Raw genomic sequence first — 13,326 nt, forward strand, 5'->3', positions numbered from 1 at the left:
GAAGAAATAAAGGAAAGACCAACCTTCACATTTCAGCATGAAAAATATGACTTAGTAGAGATAAAAAAAAAAGAATCGTATAAGATTTTTGTTTAAATATATTAACTCATATAATATTAAAATTAAATAAAATTAACATTAAGAAGATGGGCAATTTAGTCATACTCGAAAGTTAGGTCCACCAAAGTCAAAGATAAGATACCACATGTGTAGAATTTGTAAAGGGAAATTTGATATATTATGCTAAAAAATAGAAAGTGGTGTTTAATTATACCAAGAATTTACACATCAAAAAAATATGCCAATTTTTTAATTTCCTTCCTAAATTACCCCTACCCTTTCACTTTCCCCCCCATTCTCTCTAACACTCTCTAACAGCCCTCTCTCTCTCTCTCTCTCTCTCTCTCTCTCTCTCTCTCTCTCTCTCTCTCTCTCTCTCTCTCTCTCTCTCTCTCTCTCTCTCTCTCTCTCTCTCTCTCTCTCTCTCTCTCTCTCTCTCTCTCTCTCTCTCTCTCTCTCTCTCTCTCTCGCTCTCTCTCTCCATTCGAACCCCACCGTCGAACCACCACCCACATTCGAACCCCACCGTCGAACCACCACGAAGACCCAGTCGACCCACGAAGACCCAGTCGACACGAAGACCCAGACGACTCCATCGACCCCGACGACCCATAAACCCACTCGAGACCCAGTCGACCCCGACGACCCAACAACCCACTCCAGACCCCAGCAACCTCCAAAACGTACTCGGACCATTTCGGAGCACCGTCCCCACCACCGCCTTCTTCAAATATTCGAACCTTTGGATAAAAGAGGTATTTTTTTTTTAATTTTTGTTAAAACATGCTTTAATTTGTGATGGATGAATCTGTTTAAACTGAAATTGTGATTTAGTATGTTTGTTTGTGGTAAATTATGCATCAGAAATCTGGGGAAATTATTGGGGTCGTGTTAAACGCTGTTTGTTCCTATTTTGTATTTTGTGCGACGTTATGCGATTTACTATGCGATGTTATGCGATTTTGTTAGCGGTTCTTACATTCTGATTATATTTAGCAATTTTTAGGCGACATTATGCGATGTTTGTGCGATGTAGTATATTTGGAGTAGATTCCAGCAATATTGTGGGTATAGTTAGCGATGTTTGGGCGACATTGGGCGATGTTTGTGCGATTTAGTTTATATGGATTATGTTGTGCGATTTCAGAAACATTAAGCGATGTTTTGAGCGACGTTTGTGCGATGTTGCCTGATAGGGACTTGATTTTTTATTTATTTTTGTTCTGCATTGTTTTAGCGATATTATGCGACCTATGTGCGATATTTATGCGATTCTTTTTGTGACTGGCCTATTTCTTGCTGCCTTTATGCGATTGTAGGCGATGTTTGTGCGATTATTATGCGATATAACCTAATTAAGCTTTCTAAATGCAGATGGCTCCTGAACTTATTCTCCCAGTGTCAGACCACTTTCCAGGGCGTATAACATACAGAGGCAACGGATACTTTGCTTCAATAAAGGCCAAATTTGAAGCTTTTAACTTGACTCAGAAGGTGAAGGAGACGCCTTTTGGTGTGTTTTGGAATGCCAGTGAATTGAAATTCAGTGGGGTTATTGTCCATCAGTTGTTACTAAGGAAGAAGAAAGTGAGTGAGGCCAAAAATGATGAAGTGTGGTTTTACGTGGGTAAAACCGAAGCTAGATTTGGACGGTCTGAGTTCGGTTTGATCACGGGCTTAAAGATGAGCGGTGGTCCTTCGTCAGAAGAATTGACTGCACAGTGTGATTCTGATCGGATCTTGCGAGACTATCTCAACAACTCAAAAAGGGTGACCTTTAAAACCCTTTGGCTAGCGTTTGAGGCATGCGATGTGGTTGACGATGTATACAAGCTGGGATTGTGTGCATTTGTCGAGGGTGTTCTGCTGTCACGGGCCGAGGGTGTGTATATCTGGACAGATATGCTAAAGTTGGTAGAAAATGAAGAGAAGTTCTTCGAGTATCCTTGGGGTCTTCTTTCTTATCAGAAGTTGTTGTCTTCCACAACTAAGAATATGCAACAACTTAGGCAAAACTACATGGATAAGAACGATAAGACCAAGAAGAAACACAAGAAGGATAAAAAGGTTACTCAACCTGAAGCGAAGTACAACGTGTACGGATATGCTCCTGCGCTGCAATATTGGGCATTTGAGGCCATGCAAGTTTTGGGGAAGAAGTATGGCCAGTGCAAAGGGACTCGATTCCCTCGAATGTTGAACTGGAGCACCCTCGACACAGTCACGAAACATGATGTGAAGCAAGCTGATGTGGCTGCACTCTTTGAGAAAGGGGTACGTGAATCTTTTTCTATTTTAGCGCAATTATTTTTTGCTTTAAGTTTAATCTGTGTTATATGCGATATTTGATGCGATATTTTGCGATATTTGTGCGATTTACTTTACAGTGCATTATTAATGTTCAGTGATTAATAAGTTTTTTGGCGACTTTGTGCGATCATAGTGCGATGTTGTGCGATTTTACTTGCATTCCTTATAAATTTTTACTTGTATTTGTTTTATTTGTTTAGCGACTTTATGCGATTCTTGTTGCGATTGTTGTGCGATTTTTTGGAAGTTTCATGTTTTCCACTTGTATTTTTTGATATTTTTGTGCGACTGTATGCGATTACTGTGCGATTTTGTGCGATTTTCGATGACAGTAGCAAATATAGTTTTCTATGTATATGTAGTAGTTTTTTTGGCGATATAGTGCGATTTTTGTGCGATATGTATGCGATTTTTTAGTTTTACGCGATTTATTTGCGATTTTTGTGCGACATATTTGTGATTTACCATGATCTTTGTTTTTGCAGATGGTTGTGCTTCAAATCTTGTATCCTCGGAATTGAGAGGTTGATTACTGGAAGGACAATTGTGAGGGTGAGGTCCCCACAGTGGAAATGGGGTTGGATGAGGTCGAAGAAACACAAGCCGGGGCGCAAGATTCGACCGCATTCGAGACCCAAGCCCAACGGGTGGCAGAATATGTGGAAAGGTCCAAAATTATTCCCCCATCCCCACCCAAGGAAACAGCAGACGCCTCCACATCTGCCACAGTGCCCCCAACCCCTGCCACTGTGCCCCCAAGCTCTACTCCACCCAATGACTCCGACTACCTCTTGTTGGCTAAGAGATTGGAGAAGGTAGAAGCGCAACAAGTTGCGATTCTTATCGCCTGCATCGAGATGAAGGCTGACTTCAAGAGAAGTCAGAAAGAGATGAAGAATCTTATCATGGATCAAATTGCGACCGTGATAAGTTTGTTACAGAAGCAGCCTTCGGAGCCGACACAACCATCAGGGCCGGCACAACAATCAGACCCCACACATCCATCCGACCCAGTAGAGCCATTACAGACGGTACATCCATCACCGCCGACATATGATGATGATGATGATGTCTACCCAAAAGATTGGCAACCTGACGCATGTGACGTTCCTTCTACTCCTGCAAACGCCATTGTCATTTCGCTGGGTGATACTGAATCTCAGGATGTGGAAGAGTTGCAGGGGCCACCAGATGGAGTGGAGTTCTGTAGGATTAGGCGAAAGCGGAAGCCGGTTTTCTTGAATGACTACACTGCTGGGAAGAAGAAACAACGACATGGGCCCGTGGTAGTAGACACCCTGAAACCGGCGGACCCCCCGCCGTTAAAATTTTTCCGAAGTGGATCACTTATGCTAGGGACAATGGCCGTCCTAGGGATGTTCACCATCGGCGAAGCCACTAGATCGTGGTTCGTGAAGTTGATGGTGCTGAACGAATGGCTCGAAGATGATGTAAGTTATTTCTTAACAGAATTAATTTATTGTGTTTTTTATTGTTTGTGCGACTTATATGCGACTTACATGCGATTTATATGCGATTTATACTCACTCTAAGTATAATCTGGTTTATGCGACTTTATGCGATTTGCATGCGATGTTTGTGCGATTTTTGAGACAATTTCGGTAATTTGCTGTGCGACTTGTATGCGATTTGTTATGCGACTTTTATGCGACTTCTTTCTAACTGTTGTCATTTGGAACACAGCAAATTGATGCCATGGCGCACTTATTGAGAAGAAGACGAACCCTATACCCAGAAATCTACACCCGAAAAGGTGTAGTTTTGGACACATCTGCTCCACAGTTCTTTTCCATGTTTTGGAATATGTGTGAGGGTGACAGGAGCAAGATGAAATGGGATGAGAGCGTCATGAGTTACGTGCAGGGGATACCGCACAGATACTTGCCATGTTGGGAGAAGCAGGAGTACATATACTTTGTGTTGCACCTTCCCAAAGAGCGCCACTGGGTGGCAGTTGAGGTGGATATCGAGAACTGGGAGATCATTGTATATGATTCTGATATCGGTGCCACCGTTGAGGCAGCCATGGAGTCATATTTGAAGCCTTACAGCGAGCTCTTTGCAAATCTAATTCGAGATAGCGGTTATTTCCAATACAACAATTATGTACATCCGGTGGAGTTGGGCGATCTCAGTCAGCTCCTACCCCTCCATTATAGACGAGCTACCTCGGAGGTTGTACCACAAACGAACAGCAGGTGAATCTCTTTTTCTTTTGTATATTTTGAGTAATTTATTTAATTTTGCACTCCATTATGAATTACTTAACTTAATTGTTGCTAATATTTAGTTTTTTTTTAGTAGCAATTGTGGAATGTATGCCATGGAGCACATTGAGCACTTGATGCTGGATCGGTCGTTGGAGCATGTGCATGATGATAACATGCTCACCTTTAGACATAGGTGGTGTGTGGACCTATTTTACCAGAACTTAACGTGGTAGTTTTTTGTAGGTTTTTGCAATGTTAATATTGTACACATAAACTCCCCTTTTGTAATTGTATTATAATCTCACCAAATTTATATATAACAAGTAAATTTAAAGCTATTTAAATTGTTGCTTGTATCAATTTATTTCTTTTTAAAATTTTTCATAAATACTGTGAAAAGATGACTTCTTGATAAATTATTTCGCTAGGAATCGCATTAAAATCGCACATTCATCGCGCATAATATCGCCAAAATACACAAACTAACAAATCTAGATTAGTTCACATCGCAGAAAAATCGCACCATAATCGCACAATGTCGCCAAAAATACAGAACCAAAGCAAACTCAAAAACAGGATCCCGCGCTAACATCGCACAAAAATCGCACCATAATCGCAAAAATATCGCCAGACAATACAGAAACGAGCAACCAAAAAACAAGATCCTGTCAGTTAACATCGCACAAAAATCGCACAATAATCGCAGGATATCGCCAAAAAATACAAAACAAACTACAAACTAGCTCCTGTCAGTTACAAATCGCACAGTAATCGCATAATGTCGCCTAAAATCGGTAAACAAACCAAAAAATTATTAATCTAGGAGAAAAAAGCACAATATCCAACAACCAGCAATACAACACATATTCATTTAAAAATTGGAGAAATGGTTCAAACTCGAGCTTTGCATGTAGCTCTGTTGTGCCCTGAACCGTGACATAGCGAACAATGACGAGGTTCCACTACCACCTGACCACTAGACGGTCGACGCTTCGTCGGTCTTCTACCTGCATTGCTCTTCCTAGGCCGACCTACTGGTTTTTTCTCCACTGGTACCCCGATTCTTATGTTCTTGATATGTTCCGGTAGTACCCACTCATCCTCCTCGCCAACAATATTAATTGTGGCATCGTAGGTTTTCTTCCACGTTTCTTTAGTGTAATATGGAGAGCAAAGTGTGTACACGCTCACATTCTGACTAACTGCTGCGACACATGCATGTGGACAAGGGATTTTCAGCATTTGGAAAAGTCCGCAAGTGCATGTTCTCTCCACTAAGTTCACATCACCACCTCTCTCACCTTGAGGACTCGTACCAACGTTGAACAATTGGGCACCATTACGAAGGACACTCCTGAACATACCATCTTTGTGTTGATCCTTTAAATCATTTTCAAAAGTAGTAGCCAAAGGAGTAGCGCACTTACTAGCCTTTTCGAGACGAGAAGCAAACCAATTTTGAAGTGTGAACCTGATGAAGTCAACCAAAATAGTTACTGGATATTTTCTGAATTCTTCTGTCACCTTGTTGAAGCTTTCGGCAGCGTTTCTTGTCATTATGTTGTACCGATCGCCTGGACAATAAGGACGAGCCCACTTTTCAAACCCTATTTGCTCGACGTATGTAAAGCAATGGCAGGTCCATCTGTTTCGGCACCTCAAAATGCCTATCACATTCCGTCTTGTTCCATGCGTAAGCCGCAAGACCATATTTGCTTGTTGCATACATCAGTCTTAAACTTGTGATTGACATTCATAGTAATATGCTTGAAGCATGCACAGTGACATGCTTCTGGGAAAACAACATCAACAGCATGTTCAATGCTTTGATGCCTATCCGATATGAACATAAGATTTTCAACCGGACCAATGGCTTCCTTCAGCTTCCGCAAGAAATACTTCCAAGAGTCATGATTCTCACTGTCAACAATTGCAAAGGCTATCGGAAACAATTGGTTGTTTGCATCGTACGCAACAGCAACTAACGGTGTTCCTCCATACTTCGTCTTCAAGAATGTTCCGTCGATACTAATCACGGGACGACAATACTTAAATCCCTTCCTACAAGCATCGAGTGACCAAACGATTACTTGAACCAGGTATCCTCGCCGACAATGTCGGTAATAGTGCTCGGATTCTTCCGTTCCGGCATGTAGAAGTAACCATATAATTTCGTATAAGATTCTGCTGGAGTACCCCTCTTGTACATAACTGCCTTCTCTCTACATCTCCAAGCTTTCTCATAACTCATCTTGATGCCATATTCATCAAACATATCCCTCTGTATGTCTTTTGCTTTGTAGTTAGATCCATCAAATGTGTACATGTTCTTAATAATGTGACCAATGACCCACGGTGCTGCTTGCCGGTGATCAGAATGTCTAGAATCCAAGTTACATGTGTGTTCGTTGTGAAACACAGTAACCTCAAACATGTCACAAAGTGCCTTCTTCTTCCCCCTTAATCTCCATTTACAATTTTCATCCTTACAAGTAACGTAAAACACATCAGTGCCAGACTTACTTACCATCCACTCAAAATTATTTTTCAAAGGCATACCTACCAACTACATTCTTCAATTCTTCCTTGTTTTTGTACAACTTGCCAAGATATATCTCCCCTGAAGGCGTACCACTAAGAGATGTTGTATACACATTATTTTCCTCTATGTCTTCCCTTGTCCACACAAGAGGTTTGAATTTAGTAGAAACTTCAAATTCGGATACGTGAGCACTATCGAAGGACTCGGCCGATCAAGCTACTAGTTCCTGGTGTTTGGCGATTCTCACTACGGGGGGGGTCTTCTTTGTCGCTCTACTTGGTTGCTTGGAGTTAGTTCCATCCTCAGGGGAGGTACATCTGTAGCCACATCATCATCCACACCCAAATCAACCACATGATCATTGTTGTAAAAGGGAGCATCGAACTCATCTGAATGATGAAATTCGATACCCACTCTCTCATCATCTACATTAGTGCCAACTTGCTCGTCCAAACCAACCCCCATTTCAGTTTCTGGGACAAAGGTCCCAACAACACTTCTAGGGGTTACATTTCGGGGAGTCTGCTCCAAATTCACATTCTTCTTCACCTTTGTCACAAATAGTGGCAACAAGTTGTCCACACTCATTTTTGCCTTCATGCTCAAGAACACTCGTAGTTGACTATCTTTCACTAAAACCTCAGGTGGAAACTTAGTGCCTTTCATGTACATGTAAAGAACTTCTAACTTCAATTCATACACCAAGGGGTCCACCTCCAACTCTTCATGCAAAACTTCACGCAACTTTTTCAGTGTACACTCAACGTCCAATATCAATGTCTTACTTTTTGAGGAATCAAATACCCAGTTGAAACCCTCCACAAATTCAAACGCCATCATACAGCACAGGCACAAATACAGATGAATCTGTCCCACAGAAAAATACAAAGAAAAACACAGAAAAAATCAGCATACAATATCGCACATACATCGCACAAGGTACTACAGAGATCGCACAACGTCGCCTAATACAACAACAATATGTTGAAGTATGAAGTCGCACAATAATCGCACATACAAGGGACAATATCGCATAAAGTCGCACAAGAACACATACATGACAAAATCGCATAATGCTGCACAACAAGTCGCACACAAATCGCCTAACATCAGAAATCGCACATAATCGCATAACCATCGTACAAGGTCGCCAAAATTAATCTTGTCATCCCTAACCTCAGATTTCTCATGCAATCGCACAAAGAATCGTATAAAGTCGCATAAAATCGCACAAAAATGAAAAAACCCAGAAAACCATAGACTGTTCGGACCACACTCTACCTCTATTTTAAGGACACAAATGACACAAATTACAACTAACAACGTTCAGATCTATACAATATAACAAAAAACAACACTATTTACTAAGAAAAACACTTACACATTCCTTTGTTGAGTGTGGTTGACCTTGAGGTTGAAAATGGTGAAGGTGTAGGCTGGCCGAGACGTTCAGTTGGTGGTGGTGGTGGTGGCAGCCGGCGGCAGTAGGCAGTGATAGAGAGAGAGAGAGAGAGAGAGAGAGAGAGCAAATCAGAAAGAGAGAGAAAGTGAAAGAGAGAGAGTGCGAGTAGAGAGAGAGATCAAACGAGAGGGAAAGAGAGAGAAGGGGAGGCTGTTAGATGGGGAGGGCATTTTGGGGTTCCTATGACAAAATAGGCATATTTACACAATGTGTAATTTTTTGGGTCAAAATAACACCATGTGTTATTTTGAAGCATAAAAGATCAAATTTCCCTTTGTAAATAAAGAATACAAATAATTATTTTTAGAAACATAAGGTACTAAACTTGTATTTTGATAAAACACAACAGATCAAATATGTATTTATTGTTTGTAGACAAATAAATTAAAAATATTAAATTAATAAAAATTTAATTAATTAAAAAATAAACAAATATATAAAACAATTAAAAATTATTTTCATTTTAAAAAAATTAAAAAAAGAATAAAATAAAACATTTTTAGCTTAAAACAAATAGTAAATTCAATATTTATATTTATATTGTATATGATAAAGTGGAACCAATATATAGAGGGAAATTTACATCATTTACTAACTTTTCCAATAATCTTACAATTATACTGTGACACGCTCAAAATAACATTTTTACTGTTTTTTTTTTTTTTTAATTTGGCAGTATACTGCCTTGATTCAAAGATATAGACATTAGTATAGGGTTTTATATATTATGTGGCTTATAGGTGTCTTTATGAGGTTTAACCTCTTCATTTTTTAAAATAATGGTGCTTTAAAAAGGGATGATTTGACAACTCTATTATTACTTAAATTTGAAATTGAAGACAACTCACCCATCACCCACGTGATTCCCATTCCCAAGTTTATAAATGTATTTTGTTTCTCTCTCTATCTCTTTTTGTGGGTTGATGTTTATAGAAAAATTCTTGAGATTGGTGTCAAGATAAAGACCATCAACCAAGAACTTTACATAAAACTCTTCTCTCCATTCTTCACTATTTCAAAAACTTACAAAGCTCATTCCTTTCATTCATTTGTTCAGTTCTTCTTCTTCTTCATCATCTTCTTTTCTTTTCTTTTTATTTTTTTTTTAATTTTTTGAAGTTCTTAGTTATGTTTTTTTTTTTTTTTTTTTGAATAAGTGTTCTTTTATTAAACCGAGCAATCGCTCGCAAGAATGGACAATAAGTCTGAAGGAACACTGTTAATAGGGAACATACGCTCAGCTAGAGAGACTGAGTGCCGGGCAACAAAGTGCGCAGCACGATTCGCTGAACGTTTAACAAAAACAATAGAAACATTCGACAAACAATTAAGAAGATTTTTGCAATCATCTACCAGTAGCCCAAACGCAGAAACAAAGGCTTCTGCACTCCTAATCGCATCAGCACAAACAAGGCTATCCGTTTCAATAACGGCTTGAGAGAAAGGCCGGTCCTTTAACCAGCTCAACGCTTCCCGAATACCCATAATCTCGGCCAGTTCAGGAGCCACAGAGCCGGAGAAGACACCTGCCAGGACAGAAACCAGTCCGCCCGAATGGTCCCTGATCACACAGCCGTACCCGTGCTTGTGGAGTGAATCGAAGATGGCCGCGTCGACGTTGAGTTTGATGCCTGAGACCGGTTTAACCCACTGCTCTGAACCGTCTCCAACTTTGAAAGGAGACATCGAGGGAATATTTCCCTTTCCTTGAGCATTCAACCATTGATCAAGACTCGATTTCGCAAACGTTACCACATCTTTCACACTTCTCACACGGTTCTTCCATACAAGATCATTCCTGGCTGCCCAAATGGCCCAACAGAGCATCACTACTCTGCCCAACTCCTCTTTGTCAACTCGTCTTGCAGTAGCTTCCAACCACACCAGCAGGGAAGAAAATAAATCCCTTCCAACAGCAGCCAATCCAGCATACCCGAAACAAGACCAAGCAAAATGACAAGAAACCAATACATGCCATTCCGTTTCAGCAAAAACACCACAAAATGGACAAGAGCTATCAACCAGTACCTTTTTGATGCATAAGTTTCTTTTTGAGGCGAGACAATTTGATGCCGCTCGCCACACAAGATCCTTAGCCTTAGGGGGCACTTTGAGAGACCATAAAATCTTCCAGAAGCTAAGTGCCTCGGGGGAATCCGAATGGTGTTTAAGTTGTTGGAGAGAGTTATACGCACTACGCACGGAATAAAAACCGTTCTTTTCTGCAAGCCAATACCAGGAATCATCAACGATGGAGTGGTGTAATGGAATGCCTAAGATAATAGCCGCATCCTGGGGAGAAAAGAGATCTTTTACAATGTCTTCATCCCACTTTCGGGTATTAACTTCAAAGAGACTACTAACATTGAAGTTGTCAAGGCCTTCTACGATTGGAACTGGTGTAGGATGATCAAGAATAGGGAGCCATGGATCAGATGTAATGTTTACTGTTGCACCAAGACCAATTCTTTTCCTTAAACCCAGTTTGACCGTGTCTCTAGCAGCATAAATACTACTCCAAATAAAGCTCGGGTTCGACCCAAGTTCCGCGGTTAGGTAGTCTCCATGAGGATAGTATCTAGCTTTGTAAACTTTGCTGGCCAAAGAATCTGTGTTAAATAGGAGTCGCCAACCCTGTTTACCAAGCATAGCCAAATTAAAGTCCCTCAAGCTACGAAAGCCCATACCACCATCGAACTTGTGCTTTGTCATCTTATCCCAACTCATCCAAGTGATACCGCTGCCATTACTGTTCGAGTTGTTCGATTTCCACCAAAAACTTGCCATCATCCTCTCTAATTCCTTGCAAGTGCCTATGGGAAATAGGAAAACATTCATAGCATACGAAGGCAGCGCTTGAACCACAGTTTTGATTAGAACCTCTTTTCCAGCTCGAGATAAAAATCTACCCTCCCAGCTATTGATTCTCTTCTTCATTCTCTCTTTAAGAAATCCCAACACCGCATTTTTATTTCGGCCAACTATACTTGGGAGGCCCAAGTACATGCTGTCATTACCTGCTTCTTGGATTTGCATCAGGGTGCATATTCGATTTCTAGATGTAGTCCTTGTGTTCGAACTGAAGAAGGCGGAGGATTTGTGCAGATTAACTTTTTGGCCCGAGGCTTGTTCAAAGGTGTGCAGGAGTTGGAGAACATGACTTGCTTCTTCCTCTGAGGCTTGGCAATAGACATAACTGTCGTCTGCGAAGAGTAGATGAGAGATAGTGGGTGCACTCCTAGCTACCTTGCAACCCGTGATGAGTCTAGTAGTCTCATAGTGGCGAATCAAAGAGGACAAGCCTTCCGCGCAAACAATGAACAAATAAGGTGATAGCGGGCAGCCTTGGCGAATACCTCTAGTAGGGAGGATTGGCCCTATCCTTTGACCACTATTGATAACATGATAACGGACTGAGTTTACACAGCTCAACACTAGCCCAATCCACCGAGTACTGAAGCCCATTACCCGAAGAATAGACTCAAGAAAGCCCCACTCAACACGGTCATATGCCTTGCTCATATCAAGTTTAATCGCCATATAGCCCTTCCTTCCATTGGTCTTCCTTTTCAAATAATGCATTGCTTCAAAGGCCACCATGACATTGTCTGAAATTAGTCTACCAGAAACAAACGCACTTTGAGTTTCAGAAATAGCTTCACTTAAGACTCCCTTCATTCTGTTCGCCACTACCTTTGAGGCAATTTTGTAAAGCACATTGCAAAGGGATATAGGTCTCATATCACTCACTTGTGTGGGATTTTTCTTTTTTGGAATTAAGACAATATGAGTCTCATTAATGGAATCTGGGAACTTGCCTGAAACGAAGAACTCCCGAACAAACTGAACGACATCATCTCCGACAATGCTCCAATGCTTTTGGTAAAATGCCGGAGTCATGCCATCCGGGCCGGGGGACTTATCCGGATGCATTTGGAAAAGGGCGCTTCTGACTTCATCCTCAGATATAGGAGTTAGTAACTCCTCATTTTGAACACAAGAGATTGAGGGCCGAATTCTGTCCAAAACCGTTCCCAAATTCGTTCCAGAAGATTGGAATAAATTGCTGAAATAATCTTTGATAACACCTTGTAATCCCGATTCCCAATCGACCCAAACACCATTGTTATCCTTGAGCTGGCTGATACTATTGTTTCGTTTTCTTGCACTTGCAACAGAGTGAAAGTATTTGCTGTTTTTATCACCAGAGTTAAGCCAATATTGTTTCGACCTTTGCTTCCAAAACGTCTCCCTTTGAGCCAAAATCTCAGATAGCTTATCCTTTCCTTCCTTGTGGAGTTGGATAGAAGACGGATCACGCCCCCATTTAGTGTCTCGGATTTGCTTTTTACAAAGCTTGATCCGATGGCGAAAGTTGCCAGTAATGTCACGGCCCCACTTCCCAAGAACCTCCCCACACTTGGCTATTTTATCTTGAATATTCATGAGACCCGAGCCCAACCAACACCCCTCAATTAGATGCTTACAAAGAGGTTCACGAATCCAAGCATTCTCAAACCGAAAAGAGCGATAAGAAGAAGTTGGATAGGTACCTTTTAAAAGAAGCAAGATAGGACAGTGGTCCGAATTGGTAATCTCCAAGTTGTATAGAATCGGCATAGGGAAGATAGACAACCAATCATTAGTAACCAAAGCTTTGTCCAACCTTTCTTCGATCCAGTCATTGCTATTCCGTCCTTTTTCCCAAGTGAAAGGGTAAC

General features: G+C 41.0%; 1 protein-coding gene across 1 annotated transcript; it reads right to left on the reverse strand.

Annotated features, from left to right (window-relative positions):
* Window positions 1-5,492: 5,492 nt before the first annotated feature.
* On the reverse strand, window positions 5,493-6,158 carry LOC133034399 (uncharacterized). The gene has a single exon (XM_061109480.1). The coding sequence runs from the start codon at window positions 6,156-6,158 to the stop codon at window positions 5,493-5,495; it is 666 nt and encodes a 221-aa protein (XP_060965463.1).
* Between the last annotated feature and the right edge of the window lie 7,168 nt (window positions 6,159-13,326).

The sequence above is a fragment of the Cannabis sativa genome, chromosome 2 (assembly GCF_029168945.1).
Source record: "Cannabis sativa cultivar Pink pepper isolate KNU-18-1 chromosome 2, ASM2916894v1, whole genome shotgun sequence".
NCBI classification, from domain to species: Eukaryota; Viridiplantae; Streptophyta; class Magnoliopsida; order Rosales; family Cannabaceae; genus Cannabis; species Cannabis sativa.

Bases quoted from the DNA above. Each gene is read 5' to 3' on its own strand.
- LOC133034399 (XM_061109480.1), bottom strand. From the start codon at position 6,158: ATGACAAGAAACGCTGCCGAAAGCTTCAACAAGGTGACAGAAGAATTC.